Here is a 26,623-nt window from a genome sequence, read left to right on the forward strand (position 1 = left end):
AAAAAAACCATCACTTCCAAGAAGTATATTAAAACCTTTATATTTAATTAGTGCTTACATGCTGTTTGTAAAACTCCTGATATGGGTATAAAAAGTATTTTGAATGTGAACAACATTTATGTGTGTGCCGAACATCCATCCCAGCCCCTTTTGCCCACCTCCTCCATCCTCCTGCTGCTGCTCCTCCCTCTCTGTTATCCCATCCCTCCTCCTGTTCGGGAGCACAGGGGAGCAGCATGCATGCAGGAGAGCAAAACATTTTCAAAAACACTTCTGCGGAACACGTGGAGCTCCTAAATCTTTCTTAGCGGAGGTAAAAGACAAGAAGAAGGGAGAAGAGGAGAAGGTGCGAAGACAACTTAAGGAGCGCCTCAGGATCGCAGGGAGGCGACACCAAGAAGAGGAAAGATTCCCCCGAACGCAGTGAGGGCGTCAGATGAGGAGAAGAGGAGAGCAGAGGGCATTGGATAGGCTTCATCCAGCAGTGAGTACCACTTTCAAACATAACTCATTTTATTCTGATTAGTCTTCAATATTTAGAGCATGCAGGTTATTTAAAGTTAGGCCTTTTATAAGATTGTTTTATTAATGTAAAATGACAATAATAGTCCAATTAATGAAATATTTGTCCAAACACATAGGAATCGGGTAGTTATTATATAAGAAAAGTATGTATTAGTTTACATTTGTATTGTGAATGAATGTGTTTCAAGCATGCTGTATGAATATTTTCAAAGTTAGCCTGGTCACCGAAATGCTATTGATTAAAAAATTACTTAATTTTCTTATTAATCGTTTTATTATATAATTTTAGTTTAGTTTAGCTTTACAAAAAAGATATGTTTTAAGTTTTACATAAATAATATTCACATATTGTTTCAGTAAAATATATATATTTTGAATTATATTACTTTAATAATTGTTTTGTTAAATGTTTGTGAGATTTAAAGCCACTTAGCTTAGTGAGGCACATAGAATTTCATATGTATTTGATATGTGTCAAATATAGTCTACCCTGTGACGTGCTATTAACATAACTGCATTGAAGTTGGGGTCTGGCATTTAGTTTAGATGGTCTATAATAGGCTCAGGGCACAAATAAAAAAATCCCCAAAATTTTTAGAATTGAAAAATTACATCTAAAAACTGTGTACAAAATAAAATGTTCAAGAAATATTTTTTTCATCCTTATGCTGCCTTGTCGTTTCTGCCCGTTTTATCTACTGCCTTCATTAACTGTCTAGAAATAACGTGAAAAAAGCAGCCATTTATGGATGTGGATATAGAAAAAAATACTCATATTTGTATAAACTATATTTCCCTACTGTGTTTTCTGTACTTGCAGTGACTTGATACTCTCGAATGCTATCTACTTCTCAGTGTTCTGTCTCTGCAAAAGAGACGACACAAGCGTAATTCATGTGTTGGCTTGTGTTTGGACTGAAAGGCCATTTTAAGGCTTTGTCTGTGATTTATTTATAAAGACTTCTAAAATTAACAACTAAATGGTGGCAGCAAGTGAAGTGTGGGAAAACACAATTCTAAGCAATCTTTCCTCCCCCCATTTTATCCCCGACAGTGGCAGCTCCAGACTTACTGGACCCGAAATCAGCCACACACAACACCAAGCCCCGCCTCTCCTTCTCCACAAAGTCCGTCACGCTGACCCCGCAAGAGGAGAACGAGGTGGGAGGACACAAAACAGTGTAGATTCATTCTTAACCTTCAGTATCAAGCATGCACGTTGGCTGACTGACCATTTGGAAGTATTGCAGGTGGTTGCCACGGTGATGAAACGGAAGACGGTGACTGCCATCTTTCTTTTGGTGGTCCTGTACCTGGTGATGGGAGCAGCCGTCTTCAGGTGCCTGGAACAACCACACGAGAGGTAAAAAAAAATTATACCCCTGACTACAACTGTTTACCTTTGACCTCAGCCACCCTGCACATGTCTGGACATAGACAACATGTTACATAAACAAACTCAGAGATATTTTGCTTAGGGTGTATCCGCCAGCAAATAGTAGTGATTGTCAATCCATTATTATTATTATTATTATTAATGCCAGCGAGCGAGGTGAATAATGATCACTATCACCATCTTTCTCCATCAGTGCTCAACGCCTCGCCATCTTGGCTCAGAAACTGGACTTCCTGGCCCAACATGCGTGTGTCAATCACAGTCAGCTGGAGGATCTAGTGAAGGTGAGATATTAATGTGTGTGTGTGCGCACTGCAATAGTGTCAGCACCTTGGACAGCTCCTGGAACTTTCTTCTTTCTCCAGGGGAACCTCTAAGTTCAAAAGCACATTTTTTGCATTGAGAAACTGTCAAGCTTATGAAAACCTTGATGAACTACACTGTCAAATGATTACATTTTTAAATAACATTAATTACACTTTTTGCGTTTTGATTAATCACAGTGAATTACTTGCATGCTAAAAATTAATTAACTTTAAAAAAGACCCCAACATTTTGATACAATTACATTTTATAGTCAGAAGGTCAAACAGTAACTTAAAAAAAAATATTTTATTTGAATACATATGTTTTATTTGCTCAAAATGGTTTTAGTTACACTGTAAAAAAAAACAATGATATAACAGTGAAACACTCGCAGCTCAGTTGCCAGAGTTTTACAGTAAAAATAAAAGTGGTACAGTTGTATTCATTTACACTAATACATTGTAAAAACAGCCCTAGATTTTGGGGGGGGGGGGGAAACAACAACAAAAACGGAAGCTCAGCCAGCAGAGTTTTAGTGTACAATTGAAAGTGGTAACGTTTTTCAATTCACATTACCGTATTTTTCGGACTATAAGTCGCAGTTTTTTTCATAGTTTGGCCGGGCTCCAGTGCGACTTATATATGTTTTTTTCCTTCTTTATTATGCATTTTCGGCAGGTGTGACTTATACTCCGGTGCGACTTATACTCCGAAAAATACGGTAATTGGGTGTAAAAACCACTGTAAGTATTAAAGTAAAGGCATGTGTGCTCAAAAAATTATTGCGTGATTTACCTGCGTTTTTACATGATTAATGCAAAAATGTGTTTTGTGATTAATCGCATGAGATAATGCATTATCTTTGATAGCCCTATGAACTATACTGACAATGTGTGGAGTCCCATTTTAATATTCTTATCATACAGGCCTAATAAGCCTAAATACCACAACATTAACGTAAACTACTTCTTTGATGAAGCCTAACAAGGGTGTACTATTGAAGGCGGCTTGCTGAATGCATGCTAGTTAACATTAACTGTCAAACAAGTGGAATAATAGATGAACATGAAAACTGACAAATTCTGACAACAAAATGATTACTATATTAAGGGATTTATATGAACACACAGCTCACTTTGCAGAGGACATTTGAGCCATATTGTACTAAGCTGCCAGAACAGAGGCATGTACCGCTTTTCTACTTTGCAATAGAATATTCTTTGTTCATCAGGCGTCATCGTATTTCTCCTCTCTGCTATCAGTGTTAACCCTCTATGGTGGCAACAACACAAAACACAATAGTACGATTTTGGGGAAGTCAAAATTAAAATGGCGAGGGTCCACTGTCTTCTCATGCATGTTTATATAAGCACTAGCACCGCAATATCAAACGTTGTCATGGCGACAGACACAACGTCACCTGGAGGAGAGCAAAGAGTTGTTGACTTTTGTTTCTTAACTTTTACAAGACGTAATTTAAGCTCTGCTTCTCCGTCTCGCTCTAGCAAGTTGTGTCAGCCATCCGCTCGGGAGTTAACCCAGCGGGAACGGTCGCCAATCACAGCAGCTTGTGGGACCTGAGCTCCGCCTTCTTTTTCGCAGGGACTGTCATCACAACCATTGGTAGGAACACACACACACACACACACACACACACACACACACACACACACACACACACACACACACACACACACGCACACACACACACATACTGGTTATAATTTAGAATGGGGACCAATTTTTTGATCATCACTTGTGGGGACCACCCCTTCTACAGGTTGTGGAGGCATAAAAATGTTTTGGTAAAATGGCCACTGCCCAGTTAGCTCATACATGTCTTCAAATCTCTGGATTGATGAAGTAATGTGCTGATCATTCTTACTGGGGACCCTGGGGAAAAAGAGTTAATATGGTTCATGGGGACCAAATTTAAATAATTCTGCATAATTCACACAAATTTGTACGTGACTACTGAGGACCATTAAAAAAAAAAAAAAGTTCAAATTAAATATGACATGATCCTCAGAATACAGCACTACAGCTGTCCTCTTATAGGAAGTTTCACCACTTAAATGTTAAAGCAAATCCTGCGTCTTCTGTGACATTACTGAAAACTGCTATTTAGCAGTAATGAAGTTGTCTGCAACTCCAACTACCATATAGGATGGACAATTCTGAATGCGGATCATACTTTAAGGTAATAATGTTTTATAATCATGCTGTATGAAAATGTCATCCTAAGGAACACTAAACCAGATTTTGTTTTTGGAAAAATATATTAGTTTTAACTAAGGATGGATACCATACAGAATCACAGTACTATTAATGCCAGGATAACAATTGTTTCACTTTTCAAGAAAATTAATTTTCTCTTTTACCAATATTTGAGTAAACATGTTTTATGGGCCAAAGCTTAAAAATCACTTAGGCATCTTCAGAATGGATCTGACTATCATTTTAAAAGGTTTCCCTTTAGGGGACCTGTTTTTTTGTCCCCATACCGTCAGAGGTCCCCTAAAGGTGACTGCGATGTCCCCATTAAGTAAGCCTTGCCAGAACACACCCACACACACTCTCACACACACTCCACACACTCACACACACACACAAACACATTCTTGTATTTGTGAAAATGCCTACCTCTTTAGGACCACCCTTTCTAGATGTATAAAGATTTGTATTTACAACATTAATAATATACACATACTATGCAAATATAAAAAATGTAAGCTTTTAGTTTATTTATTTATTTTTTGAATTTTTGGTTTGTAATTAGTTTTAAATCTTCATTATTTACTTCAAGTTATTACAGTGTGTCTCAATATACATATTTATTTTATTTTTTTTAATAATTTTGGCCAAAAGGAGCGCATTTCAAATTTTTACACACACTTGTTATTTCATATGTTGACCAGAGGGGGAGCACTTTTAATACCGACACACAGTCAATTTAAAAAAATACCTCCTTTTTGGGACCACCCTAATTTTGATAGATCTCTATTTTTTGTTTTTTTGTAATGTGCTTAAGGCCGATGACAAACGAGTCACGGACCACAGATGGCCCCTGTGCTGCACTTTGGGCAACCCAGTTGTAGAAGCTAACTGTTAATGGCCACTATAGTCTTAGTACCGTAGTGTATTTGTTCATCCTACGGTCACATATGGGACGCGGGTTGTCTTACGTCAGCACCGGAAGTCGTAAAATCAGCTGTTCACCTGGCGGGTTTTTTCAGGGATGAATAGGGAAGTCGTTCTTTAGCTGCCGTCTTGTTTTATCATATATTGCTGCCTTTGCACCTGTCAATGTTTACTTTTGTAAGCACATTAAATCAACAAAAAATCCTGACTTTGGTGCAATGTTCATGGACTCTAGTATTTGGCTCTCTATTAGATGCAATGGTTTTTCCGTATTGGGACCATGATTTTGGTCCTAACTTGTTCACCGGTCCTCATACAGAAGGTACTTTTCCTTGTTGAAATACAAGAACACACACACACATTAATACAGTGGTTCTCAAACTTTTTTTGTCATCCCCCACTTTGGACAAGGGGGAGTTTTCAAGCCCCACCTGCCCCCATCGCCCCAACAGAACGCTAATGCTAAGCTTAACATTTTCAAATTTATTGAACATCAAGTAACATCAAGTTGTATACATTCAAACTCAATAATATAAAATAACATCAAGTTCAATAATAAATAAAATAACTGTGCAGCTGTGGTATAACTTGCATCAAGTTCAATAATAAATCAAATAACTTGCATCAAGTTCAATAATAAATCAAATGACTTGCATCAAGTTCAATAATAAATCAAATAACTTGCATCAAGTTCAATAATAAATAAAACAAAAGTGTTATAACTTGCATCAAGTTCAATAATAAATAAAACAAAAGTGTTATAACTTGCATCAAGTTCAATAATAAATCAAAAGTGTTATAACTTGCATCAAGTTCAATAATAAATCAAAAAAATTGTTATAACTTGCATCAAGTTCAATAATAAATCAAATAAAAATGTTATAACTTGCATCAAGTTCAATAATAAATAAAATAAAAGTGTTATAACTTGCTTCAAGTTCAATAATAAATCAAATAACTTGCATCAAGTTCAATAATAAATAAAATAAAAGTGCCACTTTGCAATCTTTGCAAAAAAAAAAAGGAGGAGCTATGCATTTTGGCAAGACAGCGCAAGTGAACAGGGGCGCCGCTAGGGATTTTGGGCCCCATGAAAAGAATCTTTACAGGGCCCCCAACACAGCGGCAACACTTTTTGATGCTATTTTACATACAATTATGCATTTTAATGGTATTCTGAATACAATGGAATTAATTTTGAGTCATTTATTTGCTGCACCACTGATTCTTGAGACTGTAGTAAAATGTATTATATTTTGTATTATATTATTATTATTATTTCAACACACACAGCTGCTCACCTCCTTCCTCATGTGGGGGCACTGGGGCTGATTCAGGGGCAGGGGGAGTTGGGGGCTGACAGACAGCTGCTGCTGCTGCTGGTGCACTTGACTCTGTTCAGAATGAGGCATCATTTTGACAGAGGGGAGATCAACTATTATTGAATAAGAACAGCTTGATAAATGTTTGACTGGGTTGATTATTTAACTAATATAGCAGTAAAATGTAAAAATCCAGAGTTTTCTTGAGCTAACATGGTGAGAAAAGTGAGCAAGCTTATTATCACAGACAGGGACAAAGTTAATATGCATAACTTTCCACCACAACTAACAAACCCACCTTTTTTTGGGAAATATTGGGTGACATATTGTCGACCCTTCAACTCCTTCTCCTCTCTTATTTTATTTTCCTTTCTTTTTTGGCTGCCTGATTTTTGAGGCATACTGCTGTCTCCTCCGCTTTGCCCGCTGTGGCGCTGTCTGTCTGGGACAAATCGCCGTGCTCTACCTGCAGCTGATACAGTCGGACTGAACCATTTTACGTAAATAGAGGGGGGGAAGGGAGGGCCCTGCAGGTGTTGATGCTTCCAAAACAAATAAAGGTATTGTTACCAGGACATGGAAAATAAAACATGTGTGATTATGTGTTAGTTAATAACTTTGTGTCATTATTTTTTCTGTATTATAATTTCATCATCATTAGGGGCCTCTCTGGGCCCCCCTCCATCATGGGCCCCTAGAATCCGTCTCCTTTACCCCCCCCCCCCCCCCCTTTTTCGGCGCCCCTGCAAGTGAACATGAGTTTTACAGTACTCCAGCATTAGTGGCTGCAATTAGCCTGTTTTGCACTGCACAGCTTTTCAAATCGGGGTTGCAGGCTTGACACTGCCACTGTTAAAACCTCATTGAGTTCGGGGCGGAGCTGCCTTGACGCGAGTGCTTCCCGGTGAATGACACACAGTGTGTCCAATGCGCATTTGGCGCAACCCTCTTTATTAGAGCCTGCAGCCCGTTTCTTTACCCTGCCATGGTCTGTGCGCCATCAGAGCAAAAGCCCACACAGTTTTCCCATTTAAGGTTGTGTTCTTTGAGGAAACTGTCCATTATCTCGAACCGCTCATCAGCAGTGGCTCTATTTTTTATGTATTTGCAAAACAGCAAATCCTCGCACAGTGACTCGCCATTCACAAAGCTTCCGTTTAGCCCCGCCCCCATTAGTTACTGTTTCTATGTCTGTCAAACTTTCGCTCCTACCTAGAAATTTAAAGCCTACAGGAAAAATAAGTAATTTACATTTATTTATATAGCGGATTCCACAGACAGAATCACAAAGTGATTTACAGTGTGTATAGAAAATGAAAGCACAGTAAAAAAAAAATCTAAGAATATAATTTAAAAAAAAAAAAAAAGTAAAGTGAAATTTCCTCCCGTTCCTCGCGCCCCACCTGTCATGTCTCTATTCCCCACCAGTGGGGCGCGCCCCACACTTTGAGAAACGCTGCATTAATACATGCACGACCAGACAGGGTAAACATGTTATCATGAGCGTGCTTCTGTGCACTAGTTTGGTAATTGCAGGAAGCAGATGTCGGATCCATAACTTGTGTCTTGTATCATGATTTTTTTTTAACATAATGGCTTATTTAGGGAGTACATGCACGCATACACACACACTCACACACAGACATACACATAGACAAGCACAATTTGATACTTCCACTTTGTGTTTAGTGAGGTCACGTACATAAAAAAACATATGCTTGTAGCTTTTGTTTGCGTGTGTGTGTGTGTGTGTGTGTGTGTGTGTGTGTGTGTGTGTGTGTGTGTGTGTGTGTGTATGTGTGTGTGTGTGTGTGTGTGTGTGTGTGTGTCCTCATGACATTGTTTTACTCCAAGTGGCTTTCATCCTCTCATATTTCTCTTTTTCCCAGTAAATGTTTTTTTCTAAATTAAACTGTTTAGCGATACAATTACAAACATTGATTGCTTCTATTGGAATTAGGGCCTAAACAGCAGAGCAAGCCCTGCAGGGTCGATGCAGAGCACCACAATGGCCCTTTTGAAATGTCTTATTTCTTCTATACCTTTTTCAGGTTCTTAACATGGACAAAAAATCCTCATATTTTGCAGGCACGTCAGGTATAGCGAAAAAAAATAATAATTTTGGGTGCCGAAAATTAAATTTCAATTTTTTTTTAAATTTTTATTTTTATTTTTTTATTTTATTTTATTTTAAACAACACAAAAAAAGACACAAGATACACTTACCATTAGTGCATCAACCCAAGAAAACCCTCCCTCCCCCATTCACACTCATCCACACTCATTTACACAAAAGGGGCTGTCTCTTTCTGTTATTAAAAAAAAGAAAATCTTCTGGTTCCTACAATATAGAATAATACAGTCTGCAAGGGATACAGTCTTTAGAGCACACATGATTGTGTGTGGTGCTGGTCCATTAACATTTTCATTAATTACTATCTTTTATGTAATTGTTTTTATATTGCTTTACTTTCAAACAAAACAAACAAAGGACCTTAACTTCACCAGGCCGGGTTGTCAATGAAATCAGATTGTTCAAAAGGGTTCTTAAAACCAGGTCCAGTTCAGATAACGTCCAGATCGGGCTCAGCAACACACACCTTCACCCATGTACACCAAAAACCAGGGAACACAACAGGTTGCATACAATCCACATACAAAAATACATTTTCAAATTAAGCACCCATGTACAGTCCAGATCCAAGTCGAACTCAGCAACACCCAAGTCGAACTCAGCAACACACACCTTCATTTATGTACACTTAAAATAGGGAATGCAACAACAGATTGCATATCATATATAAACAAAATTACATTTTCAAAATAAGCCTTTGAGGACTTCCCATCTTTTTTTATGTTTTTTGGCATCATCATCGTTTTCAACCATATAATTTTCTAAAGTTAAAAAATACTGAATAAATGTTTTAAAGAAAGAAATACTAAGTGAATATCTGTTTTTGGCCTTAAAAATAAACCTTTTACCGAGTACTATAATTAAATTGACTAAATCATGACTGTCAATGAACTCTCCTAAAATAACAGAAACCACATCAAGCTTCATAAACAAACCAATCTTTAAACACATTTTTTCAACTTCCACCCAAAACGAAGACACAATATGACAATACCAAAACAAATGTAGGGTGGATTCAGGCTCCTGACAACAAAATCGGCAATCATCTGACTCTGTCATATTCCATATTTTTAACATTTTTCCCGTGGGTAGGAAGTTATAAATAATTTTAATTTGAAAATAACGATTTTGCACATCGATAGTGGTTTTGTAGATTAATTTGAATATTGCATCTCACGGCAACGGGCAGTCAAAAAAGTCCTCCCATTCTCCATATGTGTTGTATGGGGCAGCCTTCAAAGATTTCTTTATTAAAAAAAACTTAAATATTTTTCCATTTATTTTAGTTCCTTTTTGCCAACTAGAATTTCTTATTAAGGGTTTACAAACTAATAATTTAGTAGTTCCATAATTAATTTGTTTCCATCTTTTCCCAATTACTCCAGTTAGTTGATTAAATGAAAAGCTTGAACAAGCATCACCATACATAGTTGTAAATTCATCATATTTCATAATTTTACCATTCTCATTGATAATGTCATTGACAAAAATGATTCCTCTTTCAAGCATATTTCTCCAAAAGAAAGGCTTTCCATCTATTACAATATCAGAGTTCATCCATATTATCTGCTGCAAAATATCATCTCTTTTTTTTTGGTACATAAAATTGAAAACACCACCATGAGTGGATTGTTTCCTTTATGAACCCCGTCATGTTTCCCAGCAGACTCTCTACATAAGAAAAATGGAGGGGATCACTTGTAAAAAAGGATACAATTTCTTTTGATACAGTACATGTTTTTTGTCTAACAGAACACTTGTGTACCACTCAGTGTTTAAATACATCTTTGGAACAATTGATGCTTTTAAAGACAGACACATAGCTTCAAGGTTGAGAAGTTTCAGGCCCCCATATTCATATTCATTGTACAAAACCTTTCTTTTAATCCTTTCTGGTTTGCCGTCCCAGACAAAATCGAAGACCCTCCGCTCATAAATCTTAAAAAAGTTTTGTGATGGAGCTGGTAATGACAAAAACAAATAAATAAATTGAGGAATAATTAACGAGTTGACAATAGATATTTTACCATACAAGGTTAAGGATTTCCCTTTCCATAATTGCATAATTTTATCCAGCTTTCTTAGTCGATTATCATAATTTACTGAGCCAGATCTTCCAGATTCTCTGGGACAACAACTCCAAGTATGTTAACTGGTCCATCTGTCCACAAAACAGGCACTTTGCATTCCATTCGAAAGGACGTTCCCTTTAGATTTCCGATCCTTAATATTTTACATTTATCATAATTTAGCTTAAGCCCAGATTGCTGTGAAAATATGTCCAAAAGATCAAGAAGGTTTCGCAAACAATGAGGATTGGGGCTTATAAAGAAGCTTGTATCGTCTGCATACATTGTTATTTTACTTTCAATATTATTATTACTGAGCGCTTCAATATTTTTATTCAATCTAACTTTAATCGCCAATATTTCCATAGCAATAATAAATAAGTATTTCAAAATTTGCTCTCTAGTGCCACCTTTAAAATGAGAAAAAAATAGCCCCTCCTACCAGTTTCATGTATCGACACCAAAATCGCAAGATATGTCTATCATGACGGGACACACATAAAAATCTCAGGAACCTATACCTAAAAACGAACAGGAAGTTGTCAATCTCTGTTTTCGTCTTCCGTTTTTTGACAAATAAAAAGGATTGTACTTTAACGAACTCCTCCGAGGGACTTTTACTAAATTAGTCATGGCTAAAATTACATATACTGTACTACACATTGCGAACACATTTTTCCTACGCCGTAAGATGTGGGCGTGGTATGACGCCAAACTTTGCTCCGATGGTTTTTGGCCATTTTTCAGCAAAAAAAAGGGGTTATACTTTAACGGACTCCTTCTAGGGACTTTGGCCAAATGAGTCGCGCTTTTAAACATGCCTTAAGATGTGGCCGTGGCATGGCGACAAACATTGATCCGATGATTCGCGACAAAACACACAATGTTAATAACTCGGATCCACAAATTCAGATCTTCATCTTATTTGGTGGAATGATGATGAGGACACCCTCAAGTGTCCGATGGGTCAGTATCTGTTCCTACCTACTCGTAGTGGGTGGAGCCTAGCGTTGAAAAATGCCCCACACCATCACCAATCTAACTGTCATTTCTGCACTATATCTGATCAGAGACAGATACTAAACTATTGAGTGATAATAAATTGCAAACATTTTTTTGCAAATGACAGCATGTAGACGTGGCATGCCGCCAAACTTTGATGTGATGGTTTGCCACAAAACATGAAACGTTAATAACTAAATTTCACAAGTTCAGATCTTGATCCTAATTGCTACAAATGACGACAGTCTTCTTTATTTCATTTTTATTTAATGTAATTTATTTTAATTTCATTTAATTCGATATTTTATTTTATTAGGGTCCTAGCAAGGTACCAGTATTGCCCCCTTGTAATAAATAAATATAACAGTCATAACTTTGCTGCTCCGATCTACCTGAAAAGTTTGATGGTAAGTTGGGGTGTTGGGTGGGACTTAACCGCATGACTACTGAGGCGCACCATTCACCCACGTGTGGTGGAAAATGATAACAATCATACCTTCCTTGCTCCAATCTTCCTGAATTTTTTGGTGGTGGGTCAAGGCAATCGGGAAGGATGTGACCGCAAGCATTATGTGTGCCGGTCCACTCGCGTGAACCCCGCGGTGCAACGGGTGCGAGGGCCCGTTCAATGCTGCCCGCATTTTTAATTGGCTTTGGTTCCTGTTTTTGTTGTGTGGTCATAAACACATCATAACTGGACCAAACTATCAAAAAAACCAGACATAGTTATTATAACAGCATATAAGTAACATCGTGCAGGGCTATAAACAATCTTCATTTCAAAATGCAACAATGTACACTTGTCCTGGTTACCTACTTCCTGGATATCTTTAAATAATGTCACCAAGATTCACGTATTATTCAATCAGAAGTTAAATGTCTATAAAATGTAAAACTTGAATCGAACTTGGTTAATCCAATAATCAACTTTTTGTAAATTGTGTGAAATTGGCGATTAATCGCATCTTAAAGCAATTAAGGCTAATTGGAGTGCACTACTTGCTCCAACCAGCAGAGGCACTGTTCATTCAGTCTCAACTCTCTTGGGGTCTGAAGAAGAGCAATACGTCAGTTATGGGACGTTGAGCGGCATCTAGGCAGCATTATTCTGCTCAGTACCATACTGACATTGAAGCAGGAGTTCGGAACATTCAAAGACAGTTACCCCCATCACGTTAAAAATAATGTCACACAAAACACAACATTTCCTCATATCTCTGCAATGCTTCAGGTGCATTACATAGGTCATTTCAGAGTAATCCTGGCCATGAACCAACAAACCAGAAACAAAAAATAACTACCTCCTTGGAGGAGGAAACAGAATGACATGTTCCTCTGGTCTTTTCTGCAGGCTTTGGCAACATCTCTCCTCACACAGAAGGTGGAAGAATCTTCTGCATCATCTACGCTCTGCTAGGCATACCTCTGTTCGGCTTCCTGTTGGCCGGTGTGGGCGATCAGCTGGGCACCATCTTTGGAAAGATAATCGCCAGAGTGGAGAAGATGTTTGTGGTGAGTGCACTGGTCACATGATCACAAGTGCAGGTGATCGCACATGCGCATGTGTAGTAGGAATCACATGCACAAAAGGTGCCTTTTAATAATTCACACAAAAGCACTCTTGACAACAATCCTGTCACGCCAAGTTGGTGTAACGTAAGCTTCGAACTTGTTGTACAGGTTGAAGACTAAAATGGACACTTTGTCTAGAAAGTTGTCACTGCGGCTAAAATTAATATACTGTAAATGGTTATAAAGTATTATTGATAATGTTGAATATTTATATCAAGAATTGGCATTTGGAATTGGAAATTACAGATACATGGATTAATCAATCAACCACTGTCATTTTCTAGAATAATACTTTAAATGGGATGGAAGAATCTCTGAATGTATGGATGTAGATGTACAGTATAATGGATCTTGCTGAACTTCCCATAGTCAATGTCTTGTTTTATAGACTGCTAACTAGTTGAGATTGATACAACAGCGCCTCTGCTGGTTGCAGCCAAGTAGTGCACTCCATGTCACCTCAGTTGCTTGTCTGTCTGTCTTGTTCGTTGGAAAAATCCAGGCCATATTGTTGGACGTGAAGTTCCATAATATGTTTCTGGTTGGTCACTGCATCACTTTGTCCCAATCAAAGTGGCCCTTAGCGGCACGGTGGGTGACTGGGGCCAACGCACACCAAGGTCCAAAACAAATGCAACACGGGGAACTCACTACTTATTAAATTGGCAGCTACATAATATTGTTTTTAAAAAGTTAAATAAATACAGAAAATGTACCTTTTCACTCTCCCAACTTTCTTCTGGGCATCCCCAGATCTCATCCCCTTCTATATCCCTCTCACACCTGGCGCCACTGGTAGGGCTCGCTCATAGATATGCGTACGTAGATGCCGCCTTCAGGCTTGTCAAGCACGTCAACATGGCTGCCGTCTTGAGCAGGGGTTTTGTCAGACTGATCAGAATGGTGTGCAACCGACTGGCACCAAATGTTTAATCATTGATAGACCTCTGTCTCAGTTGATTAATGCAGTAAATAGTCATGGCTTCCCCTGCTCAAGATGGCAGCCGCGTTGACGCATCATTCCAATGAACAGGCGGCATCTAAGTATCATATCTACGGGCTTACTTCCTAGTAGCATGCTAACTTCCGGTTTCAGTGTTCTTCTGTTGTGTTTTACCCGTATTGCATGTGTTTTGGGGGTGTTTGTCTTTTTTGGACGTTGCTGTGTGTTTGCCCCACACTTATGTGTTGTGAAATTGCATGTGTTTTGGCGGTCGGTGTGCGTTTTGGACGTTGCTGCACGTTTGCCCCTGTCGGCCACCGTACAGTAGCCAAAGCAGTGCACAAACCAAGACAACAAGAGCGCCACACTAACACTAACAAAAGGAATATTGAACAGTAGCAATTTATTGATATTTGACTTTCTTGATGAATGATTACCCAAAGTGCCCTTTCCTAATTAAGACAGTGACACACCTCCTAATCAATTAATCAATCAGGGAGTGGGCTAGGACCTTGAAAAATGTACTTGTAGACTTTGGACAGATTAGCTCCAATTCTAAAAGCTTCTGAGGGACTGTGAGTAATATATTATGATGACTAAGGCAGGTGCTTTGTCACTGTGTGTTTGTGAACGACTAATGGCTTTAAGGCCAGATTGTTTCTAGTGTTCCCAAGGGGGTTCTTTTTTTAGGAGGTAATGTTATCACAGCTCAATTGTCATGCATGTTGTTAAGCAATTTGTTTCAGTTTTTATGAATATACTGTATTTACCACTAAGTATTTGGTTTCATTTGAATATAACTGGTAATCAGTCGGTCAGATAATAGAATGTTAGAATACAATCATTTATAGTTAGAGGAGAGGGTCAAAATATGAGAAAAATGTACGGGTTATGTTTCTAATCAAAGTTGAAGCAAAGGAATACTGAATAATGTACTTTTGATAAACCAGTAAGTACATGGTATTGGTCCAAGAAGCAGTAAAAGAGCACCTGGCCTGTTGTCCTTGCAGCACTGGGACGTCAGTCAGACCAAGATCCGGGTCATATCCACGCTTCTGTTTGTCTTGTTCGGCTGCTTGCTGTTTGTGGCCCTCCCGGCAGCGATATTTAAGTACATCGAGGGCTGGTCCGCACTGGAGTCGCTCTACTTTGTCGTCATCACCTTGACCACCATCGGGTTTGGGGACTTTGTGGCAGGTAAATCTTGTGACAAAAACATAAAAGTCTATTTATGTATATGCTTCATGGGTATTATGTGTATGCTTTAATCTTGTTTCAAGGCGGGTCCGAAATTGAGTACCTGGACTACTACAAACCAGTGGTGTGGTTCTGGATTCTGGTCGGCCTGGCTTACTTTGCTGCTATCCTCAGCATGATTGGAGACTGGCTGAGAGTCATTTCTAAGAGGACCAAAGAAGAGGTTTGTTGTTTTTTAGTACAAGTTTCCCTGGATAAAGTATTAATATTATTGAAATATTTACACATGGCAGTGTACATTCGCTGGACATATTAGCAATACTGTAAAACATAACATTGAAACAGCTACAGGTACCAGTACGATGCAATACAGTTCTACAACCACAATAATGAATACATGTCAATCAAAACTGAGCATCATTATCTTTTTAATAGTGTACTGGATCTCATTCGAAAGTACAGGTGTCTCTAATGAAGTGTGCTGTAAGTGTATATGTATATCTATATGTATATATACAGTACATATATACGTATACGAATGTATATATGTATATATAGATGTATACATATATATATATATATATATATATATATATATATATATATATATATATATATATATATATATATATATATATATATATACACGTTTGTATATATATATATACTGTATATACACACATACATACAAATACATATATATATATAAATAGATATATATATATACTGTATATATATATATATCTACATATATATGTGTATATATACGTATGTATGTATATATACATACATATACACAGAGATATAAATATATACATACATATATATGTATACATACATACATATATACACATACATATATACACATACATACATACATATATATATTTTTTATATATAGAGAGTATATGGACAACAGCACCATGTCTCCTAATAGACTGTTGTCCACTGCTTTTAACCAGTATCGTGATTTTCATCAAAAGGATGTGTCCATTGCCCATTTATGTCTTCTAATGTCGATCACAAACACAGATCCCGTCTGACTGACACTATGGGGGATGGGTGCCTTCCACATTTGACTGATACGGTGGCGTAGTTCAGATAGTAGCGCAGCAGTGCCAGCAACTTAAGGGTTCCAGGTTCGATTCCAGCCGCTGCCGCTGTGTCCTTGGGCAAGACACTTTACCCATCTTTCTCCCAGTGCCCTCCGCAGTGGTCTAAATGTAGCTTAAAAATGTAGATAATGGGTTTATCAATGTAAAGCGCTTTGAGTCTCTAGAAAGAAAAAGTGGTCTATAAATATGATACATTTTACAACCAATTCTTGTTAATTTTGTGTGTTTTAAATATCAATTATTTTTTTATTTAAAATTTTTTTTTTTTTATTGCAACATTTAAAAATGGGCTGATTAAGATAACTTCTGTCCAGTTGTTGTATCTTGTTTTATTTTTACATTTCTGAGTGTAAATTACAGTTGCAAGTACAAGACATTATGGTGTGTTGGCTAGTCAGTTCAGTCTTTGCTGTCTCGTCTTTTGTTGCGCCCTTCAAAATGTTAATACTGTAGGTATGGTACCAGTGGCGTGCGGTGAGGTTAATGTCTGGTGAGGCACTGCATCATCACAGTCAGATTTACAAACATATGAACCCTAAATAGTATCATATTCACCATTTGATTGGCAGCAGTTAACGGGTTATGTTTAAAAGCTCATACCAGCATTCTTTACACAACTGTAGCACACAAAAAAGCACATTTAATAAAAAAAACATTATTATGGTCTTACCTTTCTTGCTGGACATCCAAACAGCCAGCCTTTGCGTGTGTACTACGCCGTTTGAAAAGAACGGGTCTTCTGTCCCGAAGTCAAAAGCAAACCTTTTAGCTCCGGCGTTGGTCTACCTTTAATTATTACCTCCTGCTTCGATTGAAAGTCCAGTTTAGAAAACTATTTTATTTTACATATGTAATCCTCCATGTTTTTAATAAAAGTCCAGGCGAGAGGAAATAAACAATCGCTTGCAAACTTTTTTTTTTTTTCTTCTGCGGCCAAGGAATGATCTCTGGGATCACTACCGCCCTCTACCACCAGGAGGCCGGATTACTGCGAGCCTCAACCAGTACGTCTTTTGCAGCAGATTTATGAATGCTCAGCACAAGAAATACATTACACACATACAGTTTTTGACAAAATACACTGTACATTATACACCTCAGCTAACTAAACTATGCCATAGTTTAAATTAGCTGATATAATTCATATAGCAATACAGTCTCACTGCACAGCAGCTCAGCAGTTAGCCGAGTCATTGTGCACAATCCATGTTGAGGCACAAATCAGTGACGTGCCTCAACTGGCTGCTGATCACCGCACCGTCTCTTCTCAGTATTTGAACGGCAAATGTGAAAATAAAAATAAAAATAATCTAAAACTGGTGAAGTTGAATGGAAAATAACTTTAGTATAATCACTGGATACATATAACAATTTAATTAATTTTTTTTTCTTTTTACACTTTTTTTCTTTCCATGATGGCAGGTGAGGCCCCGTCTCCCCTGCCTCTAGTGACTGCACGCCACTGTATGGTACTTATTACGCACCAGCTGTTTGATTATAAAATACATCTTAATTGTAGTTTTCGTTAGCAGATCTGGAGGCGTTGAAATCGCCATGTAAAATCGCTAATGCTAATCAGTGTTAATCAATAGCAAAGCAAACGTATATTAGCATCCAGCTGGCGCGTTTTTTGAAAAGTGGAGCCTTACTTTACTTAAGTTGGAGCGTTTTTGAGTCAATTTCTTTGTTGGCATTGGAAATTACCCAGAGGTAGAATATTAATAGCAAAGCAAACGCATATTAGCATCAAGCTAGCGCACTTTTTGAACAGTGGAGCCTTACTTTACTTACGTTAGAGTGTTTTTGAGTCAATTTCTTTGTTGGCATTGGAAATTACCCAGAGGTAGAATATTAATAGCAAAGCAAACGCATATTAGCATCAAGCTAGCGCACTTTTTGAACAGTGGAGCCTTACTTTACTTACGTTAGAGTGTTTTTGAGTCAATTCATTTGATGGTATTGGAAATTACCTAGGTAGTTTGGTTGAGTCCGCTTTCAGTGTTGCTGGAGTGATTGCCAAGTGCCGAAGTGCAAAGAGCCAGCTGAGTTTGCAACCGGGCGTGATGTCACGCGCAACCCAGATACCGTAAGATGGCACCGTTGGATTTTGTGTGAATCGTTGCCCAGTAAGACCGGCGGGATTCGGTTGGTGCCAAAAAAGTACTGGATTCATTACCCATCTCTAGCTGACACTATTTATTTGTCTCCTGGCTGACAGCTGATCATGTATCTCGATACACAGTGTGGAGACCTTCCCCTAAATTAAATAATTAATCACCTCCATCACAGCAAATAAACCGCATTTTTAAGTTTCTTAAATACCATTATCACTGAAGGACGAGGCTAAACATGTTACACACTGAGCAAAGCCAAGCGCTAAGCTAGCTTGAAACAACACCAAGAAACACAGTAAGTGCTTAGTAAACTTTAAGAAGTCCATATGGAACCATGTTAGAGCAGATAGTGACATGAAATTAACAACTCAGCATCAAGTGTTGAAATTGGGGGTTAAATCACCAAATGATTCCCGAGCGCGGCGCGCGCTGCTGCTCACTGCTCCCCTCACCTCCCAGGGGGTGAACATGGGGATGGGTCAAATGCAGAGGACTAATTTCACCACACCCATTGTGTGTGTGACAATCGTTGGGACTTTAACCTTAAATGTAACTGTTGGTATGTCAGCATTGTCACAGTCAGTACACCACACGCAAGAGGAGGGCCAATCAATACATAAACTGCATGTGTCGATACCAAAGGTTGTATCAATATATAATTGATAATTAGATAGATATTTTCTCAAACATTTTGTTGTTGTTTTTGTTAATGTTTACAAACACAGGGAATAACTCTTTGGAGACAGGATAAATTTGAAGGAAATAAAAACAGGATTTAAAATAAGTAAGAAAGAGCATTTTTTGCTTTTTTTAAGTTGTTAAATACTAATGGCATTGTTTTGCTCAAACAATTGTAATTACTAAAAGAGAATAAATAACTAGATTAAATATTGTGTTGATATTGATACACTGTCAATAGCACTCAACATAAATAAATGAAGGACTGTGCAGTTAATGCATGTGATCAGTATCCGTATTGGCCGAACTCACTCATGGATGATCGGTATCGGAATCGGCAGCATAAAACCCTGATAAACATTCCTACTTTTAACTTTGTTCCAAAGATAAACGTCTTCCGTGATTCAATTGACTTTACGCAACCTAAACACATCCTCGTAGGTTGTCAGTGTGAGTCTCTCCAGAGGGTTTGCATAAAGCATGACCCTGTGCTCATCATCGGGACATGCATCTTGACTCATTTGTGCGCTAAATATAACACAACTTATGCAAATGAGTGCAGTCGTCACCAAAGGGAAGCGTTTTCACAGGATTCAGGAGAAGGGACTAACGTTGCACTACTTTTTCTCTATAAACTGATCTAAAAATAACTTCAGTTATTCAAAACCTTTACACAGGGATACCTCAAATTCAGAGTGGCACATATTAAGAGTGTTATGAAAAAAGAGCTGTCTCTCGCCTAATTTGTTATGTTTAACAATTTCCCTTGTGGATCATTAAAGTTTGTCGAAGTCTAAGTCTAAGTCTAAGTCTAAAATTTGAGTTGCAGTCATACCCAACATTAGTTGGCGTAGCAAAAGTCACAGATCTGCCCAAAACATCTGGTCTTGGTAGCTAACACTAACTTATAGTTAAATATCGACATAACTTTGTTTTTCAAGCATGGTAAGGAAGGAATGTGAAAGACAGTTCTGAGAAGGTTGAATGGATGATATTCATTGAATTAAAGAAAGAAATGATCAAAAACTTGACCAAGCGTGTCGCCAACTTGGTGACGCAATTGGAGCGTATCACTGCTAGTTTGCACCAAACTGAAGCAGACTGAGTCTTATGCCAGCCTAGAATGTTCAAATTATATCTAACTGGCGGACATTTATCCATGAAAGCTGCTGTGGTTATTATTACATTACTTTACTTCATATAACTACTGTAGATGTTAGTATTACATTGTTTGTATTGTTTTAGTATACAGTATTTATTATGTATAAGTGTTACAATTGTGCTGTCTGTGTGTGTGTGTGTGTGTGTGTGTGCGTGTGTGCGTGTGTGTGTGTGTGTGTGTGTGTGTGTGTGTGTGTGTGTGTGTGTGTGTGTGTGTGTGTGTGTGTGTGTGTGTGTGTGTGTGTGTGTGTGTGTGTGTGTGTGTGTGTGTGTGTGTGTGTGTGTAGAGCCAATTAAATTGATTTCAATTCATTTCAACCGGACATTGATTTGAGATACAAACCATTTTGAGCTAGCGCATATTGAAGACATTGAGGAAGCCAGCTTTGTACCACAGCAAGTTTTTAATTGTGATGAGAACTGACTTTTCTGGAAATAGATGCCAAAGAGGACTTATTTCATAGACTACCTCTCGTTCAACGACACCTCTTCTAAGAGCACACACGGCCCTTACCTCCCACCCCCTCCCTTCTCCCCCTCTGTCTGCTCCTTTCTCTCTTCTTGCGTCTGCTACTTTGCCGATGTTAAGTACTGTAAGTGGATTTTACTTTGTTAAATGTTTATTATTGTTGCAATATGGTTGTTAAAGTTAAGGATTTTTGTGATATCTGATCGTTTTTGAGCGAGTGTTGACAGAACAGAGTATACAGAAGGATTAGTTCAGCTTGTCGTTGTTGTTTTGGTTTGTTAGTAAAGAGACAGTTGATTTATCACCTCCTACTCTGAAGTTATGTGCTTGATATACAGTACTGTGTAGCACTTTATATTGTGTTCAAAGTGTACACAACTTCACTAAAATAGGGACTTTTGTCAAGGCAAGACCCCATTATTCATACTTACAATTAGGGATGTCCGATAATGGCTTTTTGCCGATATCCGATATTCCGATATTGTCCAACTCTTTAATTACCGATACCGATATCAACCGATACCGATATCAACCGATATATGCAGTCGTGGAATTACCACATTATTATGCCTAATTTGGACAACCATGTATGGTGAAGATAAGGTACTTTTTAAAAAAATAAAAAATAAATAAGATAACTAAATTAAAAACATTTTCTTGAATAAAAAAGAAAGTAAAACAATATAAAAACAGTTACATAGAAACTAGTAATTAATGAAAATGAGTAAAATTAACTGTTAAAGGTTAGTACTATTAGTGGACCAGCAGCACGCACAATCATGTGTGCTTACAGACTGTATCCCTTGCCGACTGTATTGATATATATTGATATATATTGTAGGAACCAGAATATTGATAACAGAAAGAAATGGGGGGAGGGAGGTTTTTTGGGTTGGTGCACTAATTGTAAGTGTATCTTGTGTTTTTTATGTTGATTTAATAAAAAATAAAAAAATATTTTTAAAAAAACGATACAGATAATAAAAAAAACCGATACCGATAATTTCCGATATTACATTTTAACGCATTTATCGGCCGATAATATCGGCAGGCCGATATTATCGGACATCCCTACTTACATTGTTTCTTATGTACACATTTGCTTCACTATATGAACTTTTCGATTTACGAACCCTGTTCAAGAACCAGTTAAGTTTGTAAATCCACTGTATTATAATTTTTACTTTATATCTACATGTTAATCTCCGTTAATACACTTTCCTACCACTTGGGGCAGTAATGACAATATCAAACATACACAAAGAAGTCTGGAGCTTAAGTCATAGAAAAGTTTCTTAAGCGCAAAAATGATGACTAAAGTAGTAAAGCCGTATTGCACTTAGATTTAATAGACAGTTTATTTAGAAACCTATGTAATGTTTATTATTAATTTAGTGAGAATGTATTTATTTTAGCACTGAATAATTTTATGTAAATTTTTCATCAAGTTTTATGCGTCCCCTCTTTTTGCAGTATTACTATGTATTTTTTTAATCGGCATGACCTAAACCTTGATAATAATCTTTGTGATTAACACATGATTTCATATCATTTGACAGGTTTTAGCCTGTTAAACTGTAAGTAGGTTAAATATAATGCCATTGTAATCTAATAATACTAACACAGACACTTGTAAACGTGTTAGCATATTAGGTCATGCTAGCTTGATTACATTACGATAGCACATATAAATATGCATGAAAACACTTCTACAGACATTACACATGGGACGGTTTAGTAAGTATGAAAAACTTACAAACATTGCTTGGAGAGACGAATGAAGAATCCTTTCGAGCAGAAACGTTATAGTCGAATACTTCCGGTTCAAGGCACGAAACAGGAAGTACATTTTTAACCCGCAACACCTGCCGTTAGCAAACTCGTCCAAAAGATGGCACCACAGCACAAACAATAACACACCTTTTCTGTGTTTGTCGGTGTTGAAAACTATTTGTTGAATACAAAACATTATGGCCGTTAGCACAGTAAAATCCATCAAATTAGCCGCACCGTTTTATAGGCCGTAGGATTCAAAGCGTAGGAAAAATGTAATGGCTTATAGTCCAAAAAATATCAAATATTTCTTATTTTTTTCTTTTCTTTGCTGTTAACAAGGATACAATGTTATGCAGAGGTATACTTATAACCATTTTATAGACAAATGATACTCATTTTAGTGGTGGAAGGGTGAGAAAAAATGTTTTTACTTCTATGGGGGCACAAAGAAAATCATTTAAAAGCACTGAGTTAATGGCTCAGTGGCCTAGTGGTTAGAGTGTCCGCCCTGAGATCAGTAGATTGTGAGTTCAAGCCCCAGCCGAGTCATACCAAAGACTATAAAAACGGGACCCATTACCTCCCTGCTTGGCACTCAGCTTTAAGGGTTGGAATTGGGGGTTAAATCACCAAAATGATTCCCGGGGGTGGCCACTGCTGCTGCTCACTGCTCCCCTCACCTCCCAGGGGGTGAACAAGGGGATGGGTCAAATGCAGAGGACAAATTTCACCACACTTTGTGTGGGTGTGACAATCATTGGTACTTTAACTTTAATGAGTCATCATCAAAGGTGCAAATGCCAATTCCCTGTTTAGCTAAAGCCTTATTGGCCTTTTTCTCTCGACAGGTAGGGGAAATTCGTGCTCACGCAGCAGAGTGGAGCGCCAATGTGTCGGCGGAGTTCAAGGAAACACGAAGACGAGTCAGCGTGGAAATCTACGACAAGTTCCAGCGGGCAGCTTCTATTAAACGCAAACTGTCGTCTGAGCTCGGCTTCAGCCCAGCACCCGAGCACCCGCTGCCCCGGAGGTTGTTTTCAGCCAATCACAGCGAGGAGCGACAAAAGAGCGACAAAGAGGCGGGGCTTCAGGGCCTGACGTCAACACTCACCCGAAACTGTGGCCTGTTTATGAACGGATTGGACCTGGAAAGAGGAGATATGAAAGTTATTGAACTCATTAAATAGCGGGGGGAAACACAAACTGTTTGAGTTCAGCTGTACAACACTGTGGATTTTTAAGGAAGAAATGCATCCTCTCGAGAAAAAAAAAAAAAGCATTAGTTTTAATATTGACTGCACAAGTTCTGCAGTGAGCATTGATACAAATATAAAGGTTCAAGCCCTGGTAAACATTTGAACTATCACAGCAGCTCCAGAGCATATGAAGAGTAGGCTGAAATGTAATTTTATTGGACCCTGCAATAAGTTGAAGGTATTTTTGATACTTTTTTCGATTAAGCTTATTCTCTAGGTCTTATTGTCACTAACCACTGTAGGACACCATAGTATATTTTTATCTTTCATAAAGATTTTTGTTTCGTCAGTTGGAGCTGCAGGTTTGAAAGCAAGGCTACCAGGCTGTGTGCGCAGTTTAATTCAAGCATCACCGTGCCTTAAAGCTTTTATTTGTGCTAAAAGGTCAAGCACGAGCCTGGGAGGTGGACATGTAAGTGTCGTAAGTCAGTAACAAGATGATACATGGCGGTGGGGAGGGTTGGAAAAGTGTAGAAAAAGCATTGACATCAACAATATTTGCCTGGTAAAGTGCCCCAAAATGTCACATTTTAAGGGCATATTTAGTGCACAGGTCACTCTATAGATATTATTATGATTTAGGTTAAGTCTCTGGCTGAAAAACCTGCTATTGTAACAGGTGCGTGTTGAGTTTAAATAACCGCAATTGTACATAAGACAAAATGGGCTGACCCTAATCTTTTACATATAGTATATATTTGCATCTGTCACTTTACAGTATACACTTCCAAAGATGTTCACTAATATTTGTGTGTGTGTAAAAGAAACACACACGCAAACCAAAGAGGCCTATTCCACCTGCAGTTCAAAATGCACTTTGATTTCACAGCAATTAGTTTGTCCATCCTGTTGTTTTACGATGAAGATCTGACTTAATCTCACTTTGCGATGCCCTGATAGTTAAACCTCAAGCAGTAATACTATACACACTACTTGGAAAAAGCAAAGTGAAAGGGGTATTATTGTGTCTTATCTTTTCACGTTTACTTTGGTTTACACTGGGTTTATGTTGATTGTGGTGCTAAAATGTTACAATGAAAGAAAATGAATCAAAAGTAAAGTCGCAAAAGTGGTTAGGAATATGTTTAGTTAGGTTTATAGTGTTTGTGATAATCGAGGCTGTTTATTGATTACTAACAACTGAGACACAGCTTTTTTTTTTTGCTATCTTGCTTTATTGTTGCTCCACCTACAACTTTTTAGGAGGTGCAAAAATAAACAAAAGCTACAAAATGTGTTTTTTCTCTGCCATATGTGCCAGATACAGTTTTTTATGACAATTTCCTGAAGTATTTTTGTACACTATGTTTTTGTGGCGGCTTTTAGCATATTTCTACCACTGTCTGGAATGATGAATGTGTTTTATTAGAATCTAAATACAGTGATGTTTTGTACGCTACAGGAGTAGCAAATATACTTAAGTTTTGTCCTTGTCTTGTTCGCAGTGTCGTTATTTAAAGTGAGCTCATCAAATGCCACATACTGTAGTACCTCACCTTAAAAGTGTTTTAAGATAAGAGCTATCTTTCTGCTAAGTGTTATTAATTAAGTCAGTGTTTTTCAACCCCGGTGCCGTGGCACAGTAGTGTGCCGTGAGATACAGTCTGGTGTGCCGTGGGAGATTATGTAATTTCACCTATTTGGGTTAAAAATATTTTTTGCAAACCAGTAATTATAATTTGCAAATGTGCCGTTGTTGAGTGTCGGTGCTGTCTAGAGCTCGGCAGAGTAACTGTGTTATAATCTTTCATATCAGTAGGTGGGGGACCCCTGATCTAGTGGTACGCCAAATAACCACTTGATTAAAGTACAGTGTTTTATTTTCCTAAATTCAAACATAGTTTTACTGTTCAAACTATATATGTTACAGTGGCCAAAAATATTAAATATACTTGTTAAATAAAATTTCTGCATTGTTTTAATGAATACGTAGGCCTGCTATGCTACTGTATATTAATGTTGCTCATTATGGCGGTAAATGGAAAGCCAAGTTTTTATGAGGTAGTACTTGGTGAAAAGAGTGTAAGAAACACTGAGCTATAACACAAAGCTGACAAAAATGTTGTCTTAAAAATGTTACCAAATGAAAAAATATCAAAATGTCCTAACTTGACTCTTCCGTACGCTATCCTAAGTGGAAAAAGTCTGGACACCCCTGCCCTAGGGTGAGTTCATGTTTCCAAACATAAGTGAATTGAACTAAAACATCTCAAGACTGCCTTTCTTTAGCTTTTGTTATCACGTCCGTGCTATTTTGAGTTAGGGGACTTTGTGCTGTAATTTAAAGGGAAAGAAAGAAGAGGCCTGGGGTCTGGTGATGAAGAATAGCTCTAACTCTGCGTGTGTAATTAAACCTTCCATGTATCTTACCTTACATCCATTAGGACAAACGCATCCAAGTTAATAACGATAATGTTGGAGAAATGTCAACATTTTATTATCAAACA

General features: G+C 37.8%; 1 protein-coding gene across 1 annotated transcript; it reads left to right on the forward strand.

The window, feature by feature from the left end:
* The first annotated feature begins 256 nt into the window (after window positions 1-256).
* Window positions 257-25,969, forward strand: kcnk2a (potassium channel, subfamily K, member 2a). The gene is made up of 9 exons (XM_062025922.1): window positions 257-484; window positions 1,580-1,686; window positions 1,776-1,888; window positions 2,115-2,205; window positions 3,733-3,850; window positions 13,247-13,407; window positions 15,421-15,607; window positions 15,691-15,830; window positions 23,769-25,969. Coding segments are annotated over exons 1-9 (1,257 nt in total). The 5' UTR covers window positions 257-483; the 3' UTR covers window positions 24,108-25,969.
* The last annotated feature ends 654 nt before the right edge of the window (window positions 25,970-26,623 follow it).

The sequence above is a fragment of the Entelurus aequoreus genome, linkage group LG02 (assembly GCF_033978785.1).
Source record: "Entelurus aequoreus isolate RoL-2023_Sb linkage group LG02, RoL_Eaeq_v1.1, whole genome shotgun sequence".
In the NCBI taxonomy this organism is placed as follows: domain Eukaryota; kingdom Metazoa; phylum Chordata; class Actinopteri; order Syngnathiformes; family Syngnathidae; genus Entelurus; species Entelurus aequoreus.